The sequence below is a fragment of the Oreochromis niloticus genome, linkage group LG23 (assembly GCF_001858045.2).
Source record: "Oreochromis niloticus isolate F11D_XX linkage group LG23, O_niloticus_UMD_NMBU, whole genome shotgun sequence".
Classification (NCBI taxonomy): domain Eukaryota; kingdom Metazoa; phylum Chordata; class Actinopteri; order Cichliformes; family Cichlidae; genus Oreochromis; species Oreochromis niloticus.
This window is the reverse complement of record NC_031986.2, coordinates 14,712,992-14,735,054: the sequence shown is the minus strand read 5'-3', so window position 1 is coordinate 14,735,054 and position 22,063 is coordinate 14,712,992. Positions and strand designations below refer to the sequence as shown.

Sequence of the window (22,063 nt, the reverse complement as noted above, 5' to 3'; positions counted from 1 at the left end):
TCTGAAGGTTCTCAGTCATCAGCATCAGCAATCTCTTTCAAGCTATGACCAAGTTTGAGAACCAAAGATGGAGTTTTGTAAGTGTTGGTGTCATTATCAAAACCAGACACCTTTTTTTTTTTTTTTAATCATTTCCACAACCACATTGAAGTTGGAGGGTTTAAAAAAGTCCTCCATTCTTTGAGGTTTACCCACTTTTCTTAAAACTTTATGATTGTTTTCTCCTCTTTTATAACTTGTGAGATCTCATCCTGATGCATCACATTTAGTAGTTCCCAAATTTTACATCTCACACCTGGTGCAGGCTGTGCAGTTAATACAGTGCATGTAGTCAGATGCATTCACTGGTTTGGAAGCCTGGTGACTTGGGATCAGGGTACCACTTGCTGATTTAAGGACCTCATTATTATGAGCACGATCGGCTTTATTTCTGATGAGGTCAAAATTTAATTGTGGTGTGTGTGTGGTGTGGTTTTTTTTTTTTTTTTTTTTTTTTTTTTTGGTTTTGTTTTGTTTTGATTTCAAAGGGTAGCTTATGGCTATTGCAACCACTGTTTCAGAACTGTGTTTCTGCACCAACTGCCTTGCCATTTTATGGCAACTACTTCATGACAGACACCTTGCCTGTGTTAGTGTCCTCATTCTGTGTTCCTGGAATCTTTGCCTTAGCAAGTAATCGTCTGTTTGGCTCTTTTGGAAGTCCTCTGAGGTTTTTTCTTTTTCATTGGGGCCTAAGCAGGAACATCAACAGATCCTTCAGAACTGCTTGCCTCCATCAGCTCCTTTGGTTGGACAAATTCATCCTCAGTCCATTCGAAGCAGCTTGAAAGGATCTCAGATTCATCAGACACCTTGGAGAGCTGGTCAAGGTAGTTTTTTGGCAGCTGGAAAATATACATTACAAAACACATTTCCAATTTTTTTCCAGTAGTTTGGGTACAAACAATTAACAGGACCAAGGCTCATTTTTGTGCAACAGTGGTAATTAAAAAAATTATTGGAAAATCAAATTAAACATGTCTTTTTTCACAATTTAAAATTAACTTACATTTGAGTCATCTCTGTGGACTTCTACAAATGCCGTTGTTTATGTTCAAACCAGGGGCGATTTTAGCTCATTTTTGGGGGTGCTTCAGCACTTAACCTTCAGTTTCTTTATATAGTTAGGAGTCATAACATGTTTCGTTTTAGCTGAAAAAGCTTACACCCAGGTAACCTGCAGTGTTGAAAACATGTTTTCCGACGATGTTTGCTACCCTACAATCCGTCCTGCTCTGTAGTAAAATCAGCGACATTTGACCGTCCTGTTGCTCCCACTGAAATGTGTGTGTATATAGCCAATTTAAAATCTAAAACTTAAAATTGTCCGTAGCCTGCTGTTACCACTGTCCTGTTTGAAATGGATACTAGCTAGCTAACTGACTGAATGTCCATTAACCTTACACACACACACACACACACACACACACACACACACACACACACACACACACACACACACACACACACACACACACACACACACACACCAGGAGTTGTGTGTGTGTGTGTGTGTGTGTGTACAGAGAGACAGCCAGGTTCATAATGGATATAAGGAAGTTTTTTCAAAAACAGGAGCCACATTCAGGTAAAAGTGTAAAAACAAATGATCCATCAATAAAGGATAATGTTGGATCAGTGTTTCAATATTTACATCTTTTATTAGATGTTCATGTGGTTTGGTTATTTGCCTTTTAGTTGAAAGTAGACTGAGAGTGGACTTTTTGTTAGTGATCTTTATAGTATTTTTTTTTCATATTAATGTAATTTTTCATCTAATTGAATCCAATCTATTTGTGTATGATTGTCAGTCCAAAGAGGGGAACGTGAGGAGAAAGTACAAGGTCAGGAAGAACCAGGTAGGGAAAAAAGACAGGGAACAGTGACAGGCAAAACAGAAACTGTTAAACTGACAAAGAGAAAAAAACCTGATTTTACTCATACAATCAGGAAGTTGTGTCTCCCTATATTAAAGCTGCTATACAGAATCTGCAAAACAAACTGGGTTGAAACATTTTTGACCCTCTTTAACAACATTCCAACATAACATTATGATTGATTGGGGAGATTAAAATTAATGATGTATTTTTATGTGGTTCAGCCACAACTCTACTAAAACCTCAGCCAGTAATAGGTAGGCCAACTTTTGGACCGTCCAGTTGTCTGTATGACTGCTGCAGTACAGTATCAGAAAGTGCCAAACAGAGCCCTGGTGGAGTGAGAAGCAGATGCTGTTTATATTCTAAAAATGTTTTAAGCTTGTTTCAAAGATTCTGTACAGCAGCTTTAAATGTTTTCCAAAAGCACACATACACTTATCAGTGTTTCTCAAACTTCTTACAGTGTGTACCACCTGATAAAAATGTCAAGCTCTCCCAAGTACCACTATGAAAGCATGAAACTCATAAATCTTACAACACAAAATTAGTATTATTAAATTAGTCGAATTAGTATCTGCAGTAAAGATTTTTATTTGTAATAATTTATTCTGTTTTGGGAGTGCTTTTTTTATGTATCTGTATTATATTATACATACACATTAAAAGTGAATCTCTGTCCAAATGCACTCAGTTTACTTCTTACTCACTATGAGCATCATTCATTATTTTCCCCCAGTAATTAAGGTTAGGATAGGGGTTGGTTTTTGTTTGGTTTTTTTTTTTTAATTCCAATCCATTCTTCTTTTGCAGCATTTAAATAACCTTTATCAGATTTGATGGTTGTGTTACTCTTCAAAAAAAGTGTTTTGCCTTTCTTTCTCAAATGTGGGGATTAAATTGTGTTAAAATGTACAAAACAGTGATGTCATGTTTTGAGATGAGGACCCAGGCACAGAGAGACTTGATGAATTTAAGAATCTTATGATTTAATAAAGAAATTTGCAGACTTGCACAGAGATGGTAAAATTATGATGACTGATAATGGAAATGAAGACAACAGACGATGAGGACAGGGAGGAACAGGGGTTTAAATGCACCCAGGAGACAGTCAGAGAGAACTCGGGACAACTGGAGACATTTAAGGATGCAGGGATTGACAGAGACGGGGAAGAAGTCTCATTGTGACGTGTAAAGTTTCTTGCCTGGCTGGGCAGCTCTCTGGGTGCTCAGCACCCCCAAGGCTCTGATCCTAGAATCACCTGTTATAGATTATATACATACATAGTTTGAAAGAGCTACTTGTGGTATATCAGAGAAAACTAATTGATAATTTATATATTAACAGTAGTTTTTAAGTTAGATTTGGGTGTTTAGAATGTTTATCATATCATATTTATTTTGGAATAATGTAATAGACTACTATTGGTGTTTTAAAATGGAGTTTCTCATTCCCACCATCAAAAAGGGTTCATAAGAAGTTGATTGTTGGGTTTTTCTCCCATACTGTATATCATAGTGGGGTGCCTGTCAATTATTGGCTTTTCTCTCCCTTCTCACATCTGTCAAGCCATACTGGTACTCTCCTTTCCTGTGGGGTAGAGCTCTGTGGTTTCCCACGCTTTAGCCACAGCACCCGTTGCTCATCTGTTGCTCAAAAAGTGAGTATATCATTCAAGACTGCTAAAACTGCGCTATGTGGAAGCTTGAATACAAGACAGAATTAAACTGTGGATACATCCTTGTAATTTAGAAAAACTTTTTGACGAAAAAATTTTTGACCAGTGAGTCCAAAAAACTAAAAAGAAAACGAAATGATATTTTCTGTAAATTAATAAAAACTACATTTTGAACTACTAGAAATTTTTCTACAACTTTACAAATTTAATAAGTTTTACTCGTCCGGCCTACTACTAATCAACTTTGATGACTCATTAAGCATCTAAAACTAATTGTAAAGCTAATTTTCCTCATGGCTGCACCACTTTTACCAACAGGCGGCATTTCAAAATGGATCAAATGTTTGCTTGTCTAAATGGTCACGAAAACCAAAAATTGTTTTGTGCATAACTGTATGCATGGCTGTGTGTATCTTACATGCATGATTTTAGACGAGGAGTTAAATATGGTAATGTAGCTCTTCAAAATATCAAAATGAAAAGCTGGAGTCAGCAGTCGTCTTTTGCGAGACCAAACCTCGCCATTACTGATCAACACACTGTGTCCTGAGACAAAAGAGAAACAGAGTAAGTCATGCTAAAAGGAACATCCTGTAAACTATGTAATCACAGATGAGAAGAACGGAAATATTTGACTCACCCAGCCAAGGCTGTAGGTGGTGATAAATGAGCCCTTTTTTCACCGTCATGCTGGCTAAAGGAAGTAATTGATGGATGATGTAAGAGAAAAACAGAAACTGTGGTTTAATTACTGACTTTTGATGTTTTACCCTACCAGGTGCCATTAACAGAGGTTTGACATAGTCAGGGTGGAAGAGTCTGATCAAGTGATAGAAAGGACCGAGGAACCAGCAGCAGGAGTGTTTGTATGTCTTCACCAGATCATCCATCTGCTGGAGACCTTCTTCTGTGCTCTGGATCTGTCATGTTTTATCACAAAACAAGACAAAATTTTTCACTGATTATAGCAATCAAAGAGCAAATGTTAAGAGCAACAGAAAGTCCATTCTGTTTAACTGTGAAAGCTATAGTTACATCCTATGATGTAGAGATGATAAAAACGTAAACATAAAACTAGATGGTGCCTGTGTATCGTACCTGCCCCAGATGGCCCAACAGCCATGAGCGTGCCTGTGGTTTGCTGAAGCATGACAGCCTGTGAGAGTACCAGACTTTCCTCACAGTCAAAACTGCAACCACAGCAAGCAGTCCAGTACTGAAAATGTACATTAGTGAATAGAGACGCATCCAGCTGAGGACCGGAGAGAGGACACTGTGCAGGAGAGCCATCGCTGAGAGAAAAGTTAATATTCAGAAGTAGAGATGGCATGATACCACTTTTTTATGTCCGATACCGATATCATAAATTTGGATATCTGCCGATACCGATATGAATCCGATATTGTTTTTTGTTTTTTTTAATCAATAAAACGTTTTTTTTTTTTTTTTTAATGGTGCATTTTGTATAAGTTCATACTCAAGTTTAAATAAACAACAACACTAAAGCTATTCTGTTATACCTGTGTGTTTTTAAAAAAAAATAAAAATAAATAAATTACACTGCACCCTAAATATTTCATAGTTCAGCAACACTGATCAATCTAATAAACCTTACCTAACTTAAACCTACTCCATCCTCCCTATTCTGGTATTTTAAAGAGTACTTAGGTTGCTTAATATTTCTGCTAACTAATAGGGTTGTAAACTCCCAGGGGGAAAAAAAAAAAAAATAGGGAACCACCCACCCTCCACCTCATGATGCTTAATCGATGTAATCAACTTTAATTTGATGCAGGGTGAGGGGGGGGGGGGGGGGGGAAATGCACAGAAATCAATTATTTTTCAAGAATAATTAAATAGATTCAAGATCTTTCTTCAACAGAATTGCAGAATTCACAGATGGTACCTTCCCAAAGGAAAAAGTACTATAGCTTACTAGGGTATATTAGACTTAACAGTTACTATATACAGTAATGGACTTCTATACATTTTACATCAGATTAAAACTTTGGGTGTAAGATTCAGATAATTATTTATTAAAAGCTAGACATTTTAAATGAGAATAAGAAAGAAAAGTAGGTCTTTGTGCCCCCTTTTCCCTGTTCATGCCCTATCGGCCCCCCTGGCTAAACTTTGCTAGATCCGCCCCTGCACAGTTACCAGCCGTCAGCTACGTAGAAAAGGATCCTGGTGTAGAAAGTAATATTAAATAAATTCTAACAACAGCTTATCAAGGTTAAACGTGCTGCTGTTGTTCAGCCGCTGGTTTCCTCTTTCTGGCGCAAAGTGAAGAGACGGACTCGACAGAAAAGCCGATCAGCTGATCGTTAAGCAGTTTCACGATTGAAGTAGCGGCAGGAGAGGGAGGGAGAGAGGCAGTCGCTCCATATATCGGTTGTTAAGCTTAAAGTGGGAATGCTTTACAAACATTCAGAGATGAACTTACACACTTGCTTTACTTCTCTCTGGGATAACTTCCTCGGAGTTGAAATGCTGGTTTGGTAGTGAGGCTACAAATACACACAGCCGCTCAATCACATGAGGCATACTGCTCCAACGTGCTACGGTTATGAGCCGAGTTACGCAGTGTTGCAAGTTTTGTGAGATGCTTTTTTGATTATAGTGATACAGTGAGTTAGCAATGTACTTATGCAATGTACTTAAACACAGTAACAACATAATTTTTATGGAATGGTGGTACAGTAAAAGGTAACTGCACAGTTAGTTTTTTCGTGTGACTCTTGCTACAACCATACAGAGGAAATTCAATTTTCAAATTCAATTTTCAATTGAATTTTATTTATACAGTACCAAATCACAACAACAGCCATCTCAAGGCACTTTATATTTTAAGGTGGACTCTACAATAAAGCATCAGAGAAAACCCCAACAATCATATGAATCATATGAAGAAATCTCCCCCAGAACCAGGCTCAGGGAGGGGTAGCCATCTGCTGTGACTGGTTGGGGTGAGGGGAGGAAGACAGGACAAAAGACACGGTGTGGAAAGAGCCAGAGATTAATAGTAACTAATGATTAAATGCAGAGCTGTATAAACATGAGTGAAAAAGGTAACTGAAGAAGAAATACTCAGTGCATCATGTAAATTTCCCAATAATCTAGACCTATTGCAGAGTAACTATGGGAGGATTCAGGGTCATCTCATCCGGTAATAAGTATATGCTTTACCATAAGGGTATTCTCTTCTCTAATGGTTACATTTTTATTTGTAAACAAATTCCCTAAAGTCATTAGTTCATGTTAAAGGAATGGTTGGCTCAACAGCGCTCTGACTTTTGTCATTACTGATTAAGTTTCCAAGAAAGTAATCCCATTACTTTACTGATTACTTATTTTCAAAAGTAATTAGTTACTTAGTTAATTTTTAAAAAAAAGATATACAACCTGAATATGTAATAAAGCAATACACCATTCAGTCCAATTCTATTTTGCCTACATAATCCATCATATAAAATTGAATCAAATGAAAAAGTTTCTTTTTAAAAATGTTTTTTTTAGTTTTAATCTTTTAACTTTATGCACATTACATCAAGCAAAAATTCAATTATGCCATATGTTAAAATAAGATCTAGAGTGTGATTAAAGTGGTGGGTGGAGTCCTTTTGCATTTTGAGAGAAGCCAGTTCAGTCTAATAACAGATTAAATGCTGTGTTCAGGCTCTCATTTTTAGTATCAAACATGGATGTTAAAATCACCAGCAGTAATTATTTTATCTGAGCTGAGCAGATCAGATAAAAAGTCTGAGAATTCAGACAGAAACAAATTAGACTGGTCTTTGAGTTTTTCACCTAGGGTGGACAAGGCTAAGTATCAGACTTTCAAAAAAATTAAACCCTGTCTGGGTATTTGATTAATTAATAAGGTGATGTGCAGGGGCGATTTTAGCCCATTTTTGGGGGTGCTTCAGCACCCCCAAAATGAATCAAAGCACCCCCAAAGATTTCTTACTTTTTTTGGACAATATTTGCTGTCTGTGTGACACACTGCTAAAAATATAAAAACCATACAGTACTTGGTTGAAACATAACATTTTAACAACAAAAGTATAGATAACACCCCCCCTCCCAAAATGGTTTGTTCCAGCTCGGCTCTCCCTTACTCTGGCTCTAGCTCTGTTGCTGCCAGAGCGGCAGCAGACGCAGCGGAGCGGAGGTGTAAGTGCCTGGCTTAAAACAGGACATATTAGCTGCATTTAACCTTCAGTTACTCTTTATATAGTTAGGTAGCAGTCAGGCCATGTTTCTTTTTAGCTGAAAAACATTACACCAGGTAACCTGCAGTGTTGAAAACATGTTTTCCGACAATGTTTGCTGCCCTACAATCCGTCCTACTCTGTAGTAAAATCAGCGACATTTGACCGTCCTGTTGCTCCCATTGAAATTTATATAGCATATTTAAAATCTAAAACTAAAAATTGTCCGTAGCCTACTGTTGTTACCACTGTCCTGTTTGAAATGGATACTAACTAGCTAACTGACTGGATGCCCATTAACCTTAAAACTACGGTTGTGTGTGTGTGTGTGTGTGTGTGTGTGTGTGTGTGTGTGTGTGTGTGTGTGTGTTTGTGTACAGAGAGACAGCCAGGTTCATAAGGGATATAAGGAAGTTTTTTCAAAAAAAGGAGCCACATTCAGGTAAAAGTGTAAAAACAAATGATCCATCAATAAAGGATAATGTTGGATCAGTGTTTCAATATTTATATCTTTTATTAGATGTTCATGTGGTTTGGTTATTTGCCTTTTGGTTGAAAGTACACTGAGAGAGGACTTTTTGTTAGTGATCTTAATAGTATTTTTTCATATTAATGTAATTTTTCATCTAATTGAATACAATCTATTTGTGTATGATTGTCAGTCCAAAGAGGGAGAGAGGAAAGAGGGAACGTCAGGAGAAAGTACAAGGTCAGGAAGAAGCAGGTAAGAAAACAGACAGGGAACAGTGACAGGCAAAACAGAAACTATTAAACTGACAAAGAGAAAAAACCTGATTTTACTCACACAGTCAGGAAGTTGTCCTCCCTATATTAAAGCTGCTATACAGAAGCTGCAAAACAAACTGGGTTGAAACATTTTTGACCCTCTTTAACAGCATTCCAACATTATCATTGATTGGGGAGATTAAAATTAATGATATATTTTTATGTGGTTCAGCCACAACTCTACTAAAACCTCAGCCAGTAATAGGTGGGCCAACTTTTGGACTGTCCAGTTGTCTGTATGACTGCTACAGTACAGTATCAGAAAGTGCCAAACAGCCCTGGTGGAGTGAGGAGCTGTAAAGAGAAGCAGAGTGCTCTGTTTATATTCTAAAAGTGTTTTAAGCTTGTTTCAAAGATTCTGTACAGCAGCTTTAAATGTTTTCCAAAAGCACACATACACTTATCAGTGTTTCTCAAACTTTTTACAGTGTGTACCACCTGAGAAAAATGTCAAGCTCTCCCAAGCACCACTATGAAAGCATGAAACTCATAAATCTTACAACACAAAATTAGTATTATTAAATTAGTAAAATTAGTATCTGCAGTAAAGATTTTTATTTGTAATAATTTATTCTGTTTTGGGAGTGTTTTTTATGTATCTGTATTATATTATACATACACATTAAAAGTGAATCTCTGTCCAAATGCACTCAGTTTACTTCTTACTCACTATGAGTATCATTCATTATTCTCCCCCAGTAATTAAGGTTAGGATATGTATTTTTTTTTTATCCCAATCCATTCTTCTTTTGCAGCATTTAAATAACCTTGATCAGATTTGATGGTTTTGTTACAGACTTTTCAAAAAAAGTGTTTTGCCTTTCTTTCTCAAATGTGGGATTAAATTGTGTTAAAATGTACAAAACAGTGATGTCATGTTTTGAGATGAGGACCCAGGCACAGAGAGACTTGTTGAATTTAAGAATCTTATGATTTAAGAAAGAAATTTGCAGACTTGCACAGAGATGGTAAATTATGATGACTGATAACGGAGATGAAGACAACAGACGATGAGGACAGGGAGGAACAGGGGTTTAAATGCACCAAGGAGACAGTCAGAGAGAACTTGGGACAACTGGAGACATTTAAGGATGCAGGGACTGACAGAGACAGGGAAGAAGTCTCATCGTGACGTGTAAAGTTTATCTTGCCTGGCTGGGCAGCTCTCTGGGTGCTCAGCACCCCCAAAGCTCTAATCCTAGAATCGCCCCTGGTGATGTGGAAGATTGCTGCCACACCGCCCCCTCGGGCTGTGCTTCGAGGACTTTGATAGTTAGTATAACTTGTGGGTGTACTAAGAGAGACCTGGAAGAGAGAGACCTAATGTTTAATAATCCACATTTCACTGTTTTACTCTTTGTGCAGTTGTATCAATCACTGTTTCACACAGGGAAAGCAGGTTTGGATTTTTTCTGCCTTAATAATAAACAACTTCATTTAAAAACTGCATTTTGTGTTTTCTTATCTCTATATAATATTTAAATTTGTTTGAGGTGCAACAGCTAGGTGTAACAAACATACAAAAAATAGGAAAACAAGAAAAAGTCAAAAACATTTTCACACCACTGTAGTTAATTTGGGCTCATCCCTACAGGTAAGTTAACAGCACTGTGCATTACATAAATAATGACTTATTTTGGCTGAATTAAACTGTCGATACTGGTTGTCATTGAAACTATTGACTTGGTCTCTGAGATTAAAAGTGATTACCGCCAGTAAGTAACATGGTTAGTAGCATGGCTTGAAGTCCAAAAACAGAAAACTGATTCAAAGCCAATTCAGTCTAATAACAGATTAGAAATAAACTTTATTTTGAACATGTAAAATTATTTTATTAATCTATAGAATATTTCATTGATTGAGTAATAAAAAATGCTTTTGACTTATAAGCAATAATAAATAAATAATTTAGATTCACCCCTGGTTGCTGCAGGTGTGCAAAATAGGACGGCTGCCATTAGCCTTCAGCAAGCTCTATAATTTAAATATTCTGGGATCAGACTACCTTAACAATTCATCTGCACATTTCAATATGACTTCTGGAGGCTTATTGCAATAAATTATTACATATAATATTGACATAAAATTCCTGCAAATAATTAAAATGTGTTCAGCAAGCTCTAACATTTAAACATAGTAAGGAGGGATATTAGACCCCTTCTGTCAAAATATTCATGAGCTTTTTGAGTGTTAGGTTCTATGAATTATTCATGAGCTCAGGAAGTAATTAAATTATGATAATAATTAAATTATGATAATAATTAAATTATGATATTCATAAAAATTATGATTTTCATAAAAATATGATATTCATCCAAAATATGCTAGTTCATTGCTTTTCTTCCCCCAAAAATAAGAACTAATTGCTTATTTTAGAAAAGTTTTTATATCAAATAGCATTCTTTTATTCTTTTAATCCAATAAAAACTTTTTCCTTTTTTCCCTAAAGAAACGCCATCTGGTGGTGGGTCAGCGTATGACAGCGCATGAGTGCACAGGGCGCGCACGAGCGCGCCTGTGTGTCTAGGCGCGCTCGTGCGCGCGCCTGACTCGGGACCATGCTTCTGTGGGGGCTCCGTGTTTGTGTATTTAAAATGTGTTAAACCAGTATAAATGTGCTTAGTTAAACTTGTGCTTTTGTAACGTTCAGTATGGCCAGACATACAGGGTGCATGCCTTGTGGGAAAAGTTTATTTCAATTTATATGCATTTGTTTAATCCAAACAAAGAAATTTAAAATCAAAGTCCGAGTCGCAAAAAACTCTCGCGATCATAAACGCACCGCGGCTCCCAGTGGCTTACAGCAAAAAACAAACAACAAAAAAAAACCTCCTGAAAAACAAAACAAAACAAAAAACCCTCCGCGTTTTTTCTCCAAAACCCCTAGAAATAACCTGTAGGCACCCTCCTATCCCCAAGCCTTATACTCGATAACAGGGCAAATCCTGAAACAAAAGCCTTAGTCTTTTTTTTCTCAAAAAACAGCCCTATCACTAGCTCCGTGTCTAAGTTCTTACTCGCGATCCTTAGGCACATAACCGGCCAATCCTCCTGAAAAAAAAAAAAAAACCTCCGCGGTTTCTCTCCAAAAATACGCAAAACAAAATACCCCTAGAAATAACCTGTAGGGAACCCCCGTATACCCAAAACCTTATACTCGATAACAGGGCAAATCCTGAAACCAAATCCTTAGTCTTTTTTTCTCAAATCCCGCTCAGAGTCTAAGTTCTCCCTTCGCTCCGAGCCGCACCGGCCCGCAACCAGAGCATTCTCTTTTTCCTTCTTGTTCGTTCCCCGGCTCATCCCCGAATGCTGCTTACCTCGTTTGAAATTTGCGCCGGAGATCCACTCCGCCTCCCAGGTGCCGCCACTCAGACTGAATTCACAATAATACCCCTTCGCCAGACCACTAAAACAATTAGCGGTACTCAGACCAATTCACAATAATACCCCCTTCGCCAGACCGCTAAAACAATTAGCGGTACTCAGACCAATTCACAATAATACCCCCATCGCTAGACCACTAAAACAATTACCGGTACTCAGACCAATTCACAATAATACCCCCATCGCTAGACCACTAAAACAATTCGCGTCACTTTTACCTGTGTGCATATCAATCATACCAGGTAAACCTTACTGCCCCGCTGACAATTACATAACAAAGGGGCGGATCCATTCGCACCCTACTCACCCAATTGGATACAGGCCCGATTTATCTTCTCAGCGATAGGTCTATTCTCTCACTTGCATCAGGATAAATAATCTCACATTTCAAGTTGAATTTAACAGTTTTTCCCTCTCAGAAAAACAAGTTTTCTCCTTTTTTCACAAAACAACATGGCCACCAGACCTACCAACCTCACTGTGGTCTCTCAGACCCCCGTAACCAGCTACAGAGCCTCTGCCACGCCAGTGCAACTCAGACGATTGCATCTCTGTAGGGTCCAACCTGCATCTGCTATCCCTTTGGAGGAGAGATTCCCTCTCAACACCGGGGGATTTTGGGGCTATGCTTTCAGCCTCCCGGAGAGCCAAATCTATTTCTACCAGCTAAAAGCAGGTGAAAGTTTTGGCCCGCTGACACCACGGATTGCTTTTAGCTCCTCTGATTGGGCTGTTTTGACCCTCATCGCGACCCCTGAAATCCAGAAGAGCCTGCAGGATACGAGCTCCCAGCAACCGCGAACAAGGGACCAAGAAACGCAGACGCCTCGTGTTTTCAAAGGGGCCCACGCGTCTCCACCATTCACCCAACAACACCGGCCTTTAAACGCGGTGAGAAAAACCGTGACATATGCGCAGTGGGAGACTAAGAGCACGCCGTTTTGCAGGTGGGTCTGTAAGGCCAGTCGTCAGACAGCAGAAAATGCCGGCAAGGATGAGTTCGTGCTGGAGCTTACGAACACCCACTCAGGTGTTTTCAACACGTTGCTTCGGATTCCCATTCAAGACTGGCTGAAGATGGTGGGGGAAAAGAACGGCAGAATTTTAGAGCTTTTTAAGCTAAGTACACGCACCTCTGAGTTGGTCCTGGTTGGAAATAACCCCCCGCACTCAAAATAACCCTGCCCCCCTCATCCGGTCCCCTTACCCCGCCGCCTCCTCCCCAGTGCTTTTAAAAACCGCAACGACCGTCTCCTCCACATCGTCTGTAAACAGCCATGAGTCACCACAGCTCTGGAACTCCCTCTGCTCTAACCCCAGCATCCTTTCGACCAGCAGCTGCTTCTACTCCAGCCGGGAACCCCGTGATGGATCTTGCTACTCCACCGCAGAGTCCCCACCGGGGGTCATCATCTCCGGCTGCTATGCTTCCAGATTCACCGCTCCTGCCTCCATCACCTCAAGGTTGGAACTCTCCCGGCCACCCTGCTCTCGGCTGGCAATCACCCGAACAGACCCCGGTAAACAACCCAGTCTCCGGTGTCTCGCTCTGGGCCTTGGGCGACCCTGTGTGCCGGGCTCTTTTCAGAGAGCCTGAAGACAATGATCCCCATCCCGGGGTGAGCAGTGGACAATCTTCGTCCCTGGACATTGACGAGGCCGCTACTCTACTCCCCACAGCCGTTTTTGAACTTATAAAACTAACTCTCAAGTACCTTGTCATGTCGCTACTCCAGAAACACCGACAAGACGTGTGTCAAGGATGCGCAGTCTCCCACCCCTCACAGAGACGCCATTCTTGTCTTTTCCCGTTGGAAAAATATTACTTTTTCAAGTACTATGATGAACTCTGTAAAAGATTATGGAATGGACATTTCACCAACACATTATTACAAATTTTACGGTTAGAAGGCTTTTCACCACCACCCGAGCAAGTCAGAGGTGTGGCCCAGGCGTATCTCTTTGAACTCAGAGACGCCCGCGATATAGAGGGCACTCTGCAAGAAATCGATGCCAGTGTCACTGAAGTTACCCGCACCATAATTGATCAAGTGTTAGATGACAATTACTCACGGTGGCTGTCCTAGTATTTGTTTTTCTTCTCTTTCCTATTATTTTTCTTACTGTTAAGTTTTTGTTTTTGTTTTTTACTCGTTTCAGATGTAATGTTTTTTTTTTGTTTGTTTTGTTTTTTCATTACATCAAATAAATTGTTTTTGGAAAAACGTTGTATCAAATAAAACTTTCTTGGAAAAGCATTGCAAGAATCAAACTCATTATTTGTTTTTACTCGTTCAAATGTATTGTTTTTCATTACATAAAATAAATTGGTTTTGGAAAACCTTTACATGAAATAAAACTTTCTTGGAAAATCATTGCAAGAATCAAACTCGTTATTTTTGTTTTTACTAGAATCAAAGTGCAATGTTTTAATGACAACAAATAAAATATTTTCATGAAGTTGTTACATGAGATAAGTAACTGCTCGATCATGAAATAAAACCATAGTTAAACATAACTTCAAAGAACACACATGGCAGAGCAGATTCTATTGAAACGTGCATATTACGACCCATCTCGCCCCGGTAGTTTTTGCGGAGTGCAAAAATTGATTAAAAGCGTGCAGGATGAAACTGGTACAAAGATTAACGCGCAAACAGCTCAAAACTTCCTCGCAGAACAGGATGCGTACACCTTACACCGAGCCGCACGCCTGCGCTTTCCGAGAAACCGTGTGTTTGTCCCCAGACCTCTTAATCAATTTCAAGCAGACCTTTGTGATATGAGGGCGCTAGCTGAGCATAACGATGGCTATCAATATTTACTTACAGTTATAGATGTTTTCTCTAAAAAGCCTATGCAAGAGTGTTGAAAAACAAAACAGGAGTTCAGGTCACTAAGGCTTTTGAGGCTGTCTTAAAAGACAGCCAAATTCCTCAAAAGCTACAGACAGATAGTGGTAAGGAACTTTTTTAATTCCAGTTTTCAATCTTTAATGAAAAAACATGGTATAAATCATTTTGCTACAGGGAGCGATCTAAAAGCCTCAGTCTGTGAAAGGTTTAATAGAACTCTTAAAAGTAAAATGTATAGATATTTCACTGCTCAAAATACCCGTAGATATATCGATGTGTTACAAGATTTATTACACAGCTATAACACTAGTTATCATCGTTCCATAAAAATGGCCCCCAATCAAGTAAATTCAGACAATGTAGCGTTAGTATTTCAAAACCTATATGGCACTTTGTCTCGTTGTAGAAAAAAGCCCATGAAATTTAAAAAGGGAGATCTTGTCAGGCTCTCTAAAGTTAGAGGTGTCTTTGATAAGCGTTATGAGCAAACATTCACAAGCGAGGTATTTACGATTGATCAATGCATACCCAGAGACCCTCCTGTTTATAAAATCAAAGATTACGATGGGGAAGAAATTATAGGTAGTTTTTATGAGCATGAGCTGCAGAAAATCGCTCTTTGCAAGGATAAGCTCTATCACATAGACAAAATTCTCTCAAAACGTAAACAGAGGGGACAGCTTTATTTCCTGGTGAAATGGAGGAATTGGCCTGAAAAGTTTAATAGCTGGATTAAAGCCAGTGAGCTTAAAAACCTGACATAACGAACTCCGTACATCACTCTCACCCCCGGCTAGCCTTTGTAACGGTTCAGCATGACTCTCAGGGCGCAGGGTTTCTACGTCACACTACCATCAAACGCAAGTCTGAATGTTTTTAAAAATAACACAAGTAGCTCCTTTCGTGTGGATTTGGCTCACCATCTCAATCTCGATGGGGCCTGGGAGGTGGCTCTCACTGAAATTTCATATCCCTATACATGGCTTAATATCCCGAATGATAAGGCTTATTTTGAATTCAGGAAAAAGAGTGACGCTGAGCAGCGGCCTGATGACGTGGTTAAGACAAAAATACGCGCGGGGTTTTACGAGGATGCAAACACGCTGAGAGCAGAGATCGAGGCATGCCTTAGACGTATCGACTCGGATATATATCTAAAATACCACCCCATTGTTAAAAAGTTTGAATTCACCGCTGGGGCATATATCAACTCAGGTTTTTTCCTCCTCTGGCATATATGCTTGGTGTACCGGCAGGTGTCTGGCAACGGTTTGAGCGCAAATTTGCCCCTTATCCTGCAGATATAAAAGCGGGATGTTATCATCTATTCTGTTATTCAGATATAGCAGCCTTGCAGCTGGTAGGTGATAGCTATTCGCCCCTGCTGCGTACTGTCAGAATAGAGGGTAATTACGGAGATATCGTTAACCTTTGCTTTAACAAACCAGACTACATTCCTGTTGCTCGGAAACACATAGAAAATATCCATATTGAAATCAAAACTGATCAGAACGAGCCTGTAAACTTTACCTACGGTAAAACGATAGTAAAGCTACATTTCCGCCCTGTCAAGGATCTCATCTAATAACAAAAATATGGATAATAATAGATTTATAAAGTATTACGAATCGCAAGCTGGTAACGGGCTGCCAGGCTTTTCAGGGGCGCCCGTAATTTACGGACGAGGAATAGCATCTATTTTCTCAAACTTGTTTAGATTTGTAACCCCATTCTTAAAGCGTGGTGTCAGCCTTGTTAAACCTCATTTGAAAACAGCTGTCAAAGGGATTGCTACAGATGTTGTGACCTCCTCGCTGTCTAACTTGACTCGCTCAAACACACGAGAAGAGCAAGAGGGCTCAGGGTTAAGCTTATTGGCGCGCAGACCCCTAAAACGTCCTCCCGGTCGCAGGCTGACGGAGTTTAAAAAGCGGAGGAAAACGGTAAAAAAGAGACAGAGCACTAAAACCACCAAACGGGCAACACGCAGGTCGAAGCAGGATATTTTCTAAAAACTAAGAAACAAGCAACAATGTCTTTACTTCACGAACGATCAAGCGAATGCACCTTGAGTGAACTGGATCTGTTCACAGCCCCCCTGACCCAATTTTCAATCGAGGACAAATGTTATTCAGAAATATTACCAGTAACAGCGCTCACTGATCGGGGACCTGTGGAATTTTACGTGCCTGGAAACGGGCTGCATTACCTGGATTTAAATGACACATTGCTGAGTTTAAGATTGAAGATAACAAACGCGGATGGGTCTGATATTGATGCTGACGCTAATGTTGCAATTATAAATTACCCTATAAATACCATTTTCTCGCAATGTGACATCACATTGGGCGACAGACTGATTTCACAAGCCAGCTCAACCCACCCCTACAGGGCTATAATAGAAACATATTTAAATTACTCAGAAGAAAGTTTGAAGACTCAATTTAGCGCTGGGCTGTTTTACAAAGATACTGCTGGTGCTTTGGATTCACACGTGGTAACCAACGGGCCGAACCGGGGATTAGTTCGGCGTGCAGCTTACAGTCAGCGGTCGCGAGAGTTCCACGTCATGGGCCCGTTACATTCTGATATTTTTTTCTGCGAACGATTATTGCTCAATAATGTGGATCTGAGGGTTAAGCTCATGAGAGCCAACGATGCTTTCAGCCTTATGGCCCCTCAGAATGCTAATTACCACCTGAATATTCTAGGAGCTTCATTGTATGTGCGGAAAGTTACTGTGTCCCCAGCTGTACGTGTAGGCCATGCTTCCGCTCTCATGCAAGCCAATGCACTTTATCCCATCTCCCGGATTAACGTAAAAACATTTTCAATACCTGAGAATTCGCGGATATCACATCATGAGAATCTGTTTCTGGGTTCACTCCCCCGTTATTTAGTCATCGGAATGGTCGATCATCAAGCATTTACAGGCCGTTATGATTTATGTCCTTTCAACTTTCAACATAACGATCTGGAGTTCCTGGCTTTATGTCATGAGAGTAAGCAGATTCCAGCCAAAGCGTTTCAACCCAATTTTGCTGAGAATCACTCCGTAAGAGAGTTTTACAGCCTGTACACCGCTACCGGAAGAAACCTAAAGGATCTCTCCTTATGCATTGACAGACAGGAGTTTGAACAAGGATATACACTGTTTGTTTTCAATTTGAATCCATCAGATGACAGTCAGGCCTTATCACCTGTGATAAATGGAAATTTGAGACTAGAAATGCGCTTCAGAGTACCACTGCCTCATACAACTACACTGATCGTTTATGCATGTTATGATTCCATTCTCGAGATCAACTCCAAAAGACAAGTTTTGGTCGATTATTACTGAGAGGCTCCACACATTTTGTATTGAATTATGAACAACCACCAATTGGAGAGTATAATGAGATTGCTAGTTGGGGACCGTTTCTTTGGAGTATATGCAGAAGATGAGTTATTATCATTACTCAAACGTTCATTTAAAAAACCTGCATATTTTATTATAAATACAGATCCACGGGATAAACCTGGAACTCATTGGCTTGCAATATCATTAGAGGAAAACGGAGGGGCCAACTTTTTTGACTCATTTGGTTTTCCCCCAGATTATGCTTTTTATCCTAAAAGCATTATAACGTTTCTGAAAAAGCATGCTAAACGAGTATCTTTCCATCAAAGACAGCTACAAGCAACACTATCCACGGTATGTGGACAGCACTGTATATTTTTCTTGGCTCAGAAATCGCGTGGAAAGAGTTATGATGATGTAGTTTCTTTATATAGCTCTAATCAAAACAAAAATGATAGCATGGTGTCATGTTTTGTAAAACGATTTATCAGATGTGTATTAATATGTAAAGCTGGCAATTTTAATCAAACTTCATGTTCTTTGAAAGCTTTTAACGATTGTCATTTGTGCTCAAAATAATTTCAATAAAACTGAAAATGTTTCTGTGAAAAAAGTGGTGTATTGTGCTTATTGTTAAATAACAACATGAGAGAAAATTAACTTTTAAAAACACAATCTTTTATTTATGGTTTGGATTACATCAGAAACTTAACCATGTGGGTGATAAGGCAATTCTCTTTCTTTTCTTCTTTTTCTTCACAATAACATCTTCATCAGAGGATCTGTGGTATTCTCCTGTTTCTCTCGACTCTTTTATTGCTGCTATTTCCCTTCTAGCCGATAAGTTTGTAATAGTGGATAGGGGTATTTTTAGATCCGCCAAAGTTCGTGCAAGCGAACTCCAGCCTGTTGGTTTTACACTTGCCCGAGAGCTCGATAAAAATTTCATCAAATCGAGCATATGACTTCCTGGTATTGGCTTCTGTCTATGCATGAATTCCCCGTCCTCAGTCCATCCTCCGTGCCCTTTTGATGCTATTATTCTATGCATTAGATATTCAGTGTTTCTCTTTGAGCGAGGGTTTATGTGGTTTAAAACATCATGTAAAACTTTATTCACACTACCCGTCTGCTCCCCCTCCTGGCTTGCCTCTTCTTGTTGGTAATCATGTGATCTCTCATTCTCCACTACTTCACGCTCCCCAGGGAGTCTTAGTGTTATTTCTCTGCTTTCATCTGATTTTTGTCTTTCAAGTACAAGGTACTTTTGTAAAAGCATGTTATACTTTTTTATCTTCTCATCGGAGGGTAGCCCCTGAGTTTCCAATACACGTCTCATTTCACTGTCGAGCTCATCTGCAGCCTTGTCTCTGATGGTTGGTCGAGAACCATTTAAATGTGTTTCCTGTAAGCGTTTGATCTGGTCAGGTGAGATCAAATACATTTTCTGCATTGTTATTTACGGATTGCGCCTATAGCTAAATCAGCTACCATGGGTAAAACTGTTGTGAGGAGCGGTAAAAGAAAACCTCCTTTTTGATTCAATAATTTTTTCTTCTTCCTAACTCCAGCCTTTCGGCATGCCATTTGTCTGATCTTCTCCTTATATCGTTTCAGCTTATGATGCTGGCATTGTGTGATTGGAATATTTCCTTTTAAGAGATTCATACAAATCTCACAAATAGCCTGAATTAAATCAGGTGGGCATTCTTGTAAATAACCTTACGAATTTTAGGCGAGCTTCTGGTTAGTGTTTTCAGCAAAGCAAAGTTTCTTCTCAATCTTACAGACATTGTTTCTGTTATTTTTTCTTCGGTAAGAAAACACACAGCTGTTCTGAGGGTAGTATCCCTGTTCTCAGTCTTAGTTGCTCTGGACAGGCGGGGGTTAAATCTATCAATAAATATCCGTGTGGCTCTCTCGTGGCTTCTTCAAAACTCTCCAAGAACAACTGCAGACGTCCTGGGCATATTTGTCTAGCTAGTGTATTAACTTGTAATTTATCACGAGGGTTTTTAAATAACACCATATAAGTACTGTTCAGACTGATCGTCCTGCTGTGTTTGCCTTGTAAAAACACATTTTGTGTCAAAAACATTATGCTCATATCTTTATGATGCCTGTATTGCGTGAAAATCTTAACTACTTCTGGATGATTAGCTGCTTGAAAAATAACATCATCCAGTACAATGAGATGACTTTGGTGTGAGGGAAACAAGCTCTCATCTTCAAAAGATTCAGGGAGACCCTCAATGAATTTAATGCTTTTATTTTTCTCTTGAAGCTCAGAATACAGAGGCTGAAAGGATGTATAAACCCACACAACATTGTCAATAAGCTTGTTCAAAACATGTACACAGTTTTCCAATACAGATTTCACAAAAAATGTCTTTCCCGAACCACTTGGCCCAACAACCATACAGGAAAATGGCACATGAAGTCTGGGATCAAACTCGATTAAAGCAGGTTGAAACATTTTTAAAAAAAAACAAACAAACAAAAAAACAAAAAAAACAAAATACAAAACAAAAAACAAAAGAATAATCAATAACCAAAGGGCAAAGTCAGACCTCCTGGCAGCAATCTACGCTTGTCATAAACAACCCGGAATTTTTTGGGGAATGATGAATTTTTCAGTGCAAACCCAGCTTTATTACGAAGGATAGTGTGCTGTGGTGCCTCAAGTGTAGACCCTCCTTCACTGTTATCAATGTAATTGTCAACCAGGTTTTTCACAGATTCAAAGTTGACCCTTTCGCAGACATCGTGTGTTTGTGTGATCCCTTTTGCTTTCAAGACAACTTTACCTTTTTTTGGTCATATAGCCATAGCTTTTGGGTCCAGCTGCAACAAACTCTGTAATGAAATCATCCTGCTCTAGTTCATTGGTGAGGTCACCCAAATATCTACCTAATTCTAGTTCAGATTGATTTTGTTTGGTGAGATAAACAACACTGTCAGTATCGTAGTAAATTGCTCTCTCCTGCAACTGATCCAAATAACTGTAGAGTTTCATACGCCCATATGAAGTAGTGAAGGCCGCAATGAAGATGTTATCTGTGGAGTTTGGCAATGGGGTACAGAGATCGCCATAACACCATTGAATAAGCGCTACATCGTCACTGACAAAAGAGAAATAGGTCACTTTGTATTTTGGAGAAAACATCAGATTAAAGAATTCCTCGGGGTCACTCACCAGTTTGCTCTGTGTGAGATTATTTCTCTGGCCAAATTTTCCCCAAAAAGAGTTTAAACACAGTTTGGCCATTTGTCATTTAGCTGGGTTTAGTTTTATGTTTTCAGGGTCTAAAGTGATGCCTTGCTTAGCCTGGTAGTCTTTAATGTAAAGCTGTTTATCCTCCTCAGTTACAACATCTGATGGGTAGCCTGAAGCTTCTTGTTTTTTGCGCAGGAAATGATGTACATAGTCTGTGAATATTGTGTTACTCTGTTTCTCAAAGTGCCACACCTCGGTGATTCTACTTATTTGATACCCCTTTTCTAATGCAAGATTAAATTCTACAGTGGTCCAAACCCCTTTGAGGGCTCTCTCCTCGTTGCTATGGTTACACGCCCCCTGTTGGTTGTTCATTTCGGCACAGGTGCGGCAGAGGGTAAAGAGAAGCTTTCCTGACTTAGTTTTATAGGGTAAAACTGGAAAATAGAGTGCTCTGGGTGGGTATACAACCGCTTTGATAAACCCAAAGTAGTTTTTAGGGTGCTGAAAATTTGGAAAGATTATTTGAGGATGTCCTAAGGGGTAACTACAGGTGCTATTTACAAACGGATACAGCGAGGTAACATCCACATAACCGATTCTCTCCCCAGGGCCTGCACTGCAGCACAGCTGTGCAGGGCTTGTACGCCCTCCAAAGAGGGCATGACG

The 22,063-nt window shown here is 39.3% G+C and overlaps 1 protein-coding gene across 1 annotated transcript; it reads right to left on the bottom strand.

Annotated features, from left to right (window-relative positions):
* Nucleotides 1-3,796: 3,796 nt before the first annotated feature.
* LOC102080405 (leukotriene-B(4) omega-hydroxylase 2) lies at nt 3,797-4,900 on the bottom strand. Its single transcript, XM_005460785.4, has 4 exons — nt 4,694-4,900; nt 4,371-4,515; nt 4,236-4,289; nt 3,797-4,141 (listed from the first exon to the last, which is right to left on the bottom strand). The coding sequence occupies exons 1-4, from the start codon at nt 4,883-4,885 to the stop codon at nt 3,948-3,950; spliced, it is 585 nt and encodes a 194-aa protein (XP_005460842.1). The 5' UTR covers nt 4,886-4,900; the 3' UTR covers nt 3,797-3,947.
* Between the last annotated feature and the right edge of the window lie 17,163 nt (nt 4,901-22,063).

Bases quoted from the DNA above. Each gene is read 5' to 3' on its own strand.
- LOC102080405 (XM_005460785.4), bottom strand. From the start codon at position 4,885: ATGGCTCTCCTGCACAGTGTCCTCTCTCCGGTCCTCAGCTGGATGCGT. The intron at 4,516-4,693 runs GTACGATACACA...AAAACATGACAG, and splicing joins TGTTGGGCCATCTGGGGCAG to ATCCAGAGCACAGAAGAAGG. The intron at 4,142-4,235 runs GTGAGTCAAATA...CTTTTGTCTCAG, and splicing joins CCACCTACAGCCTTGGCTGG to GACACAGTGTGTTGATCAGT.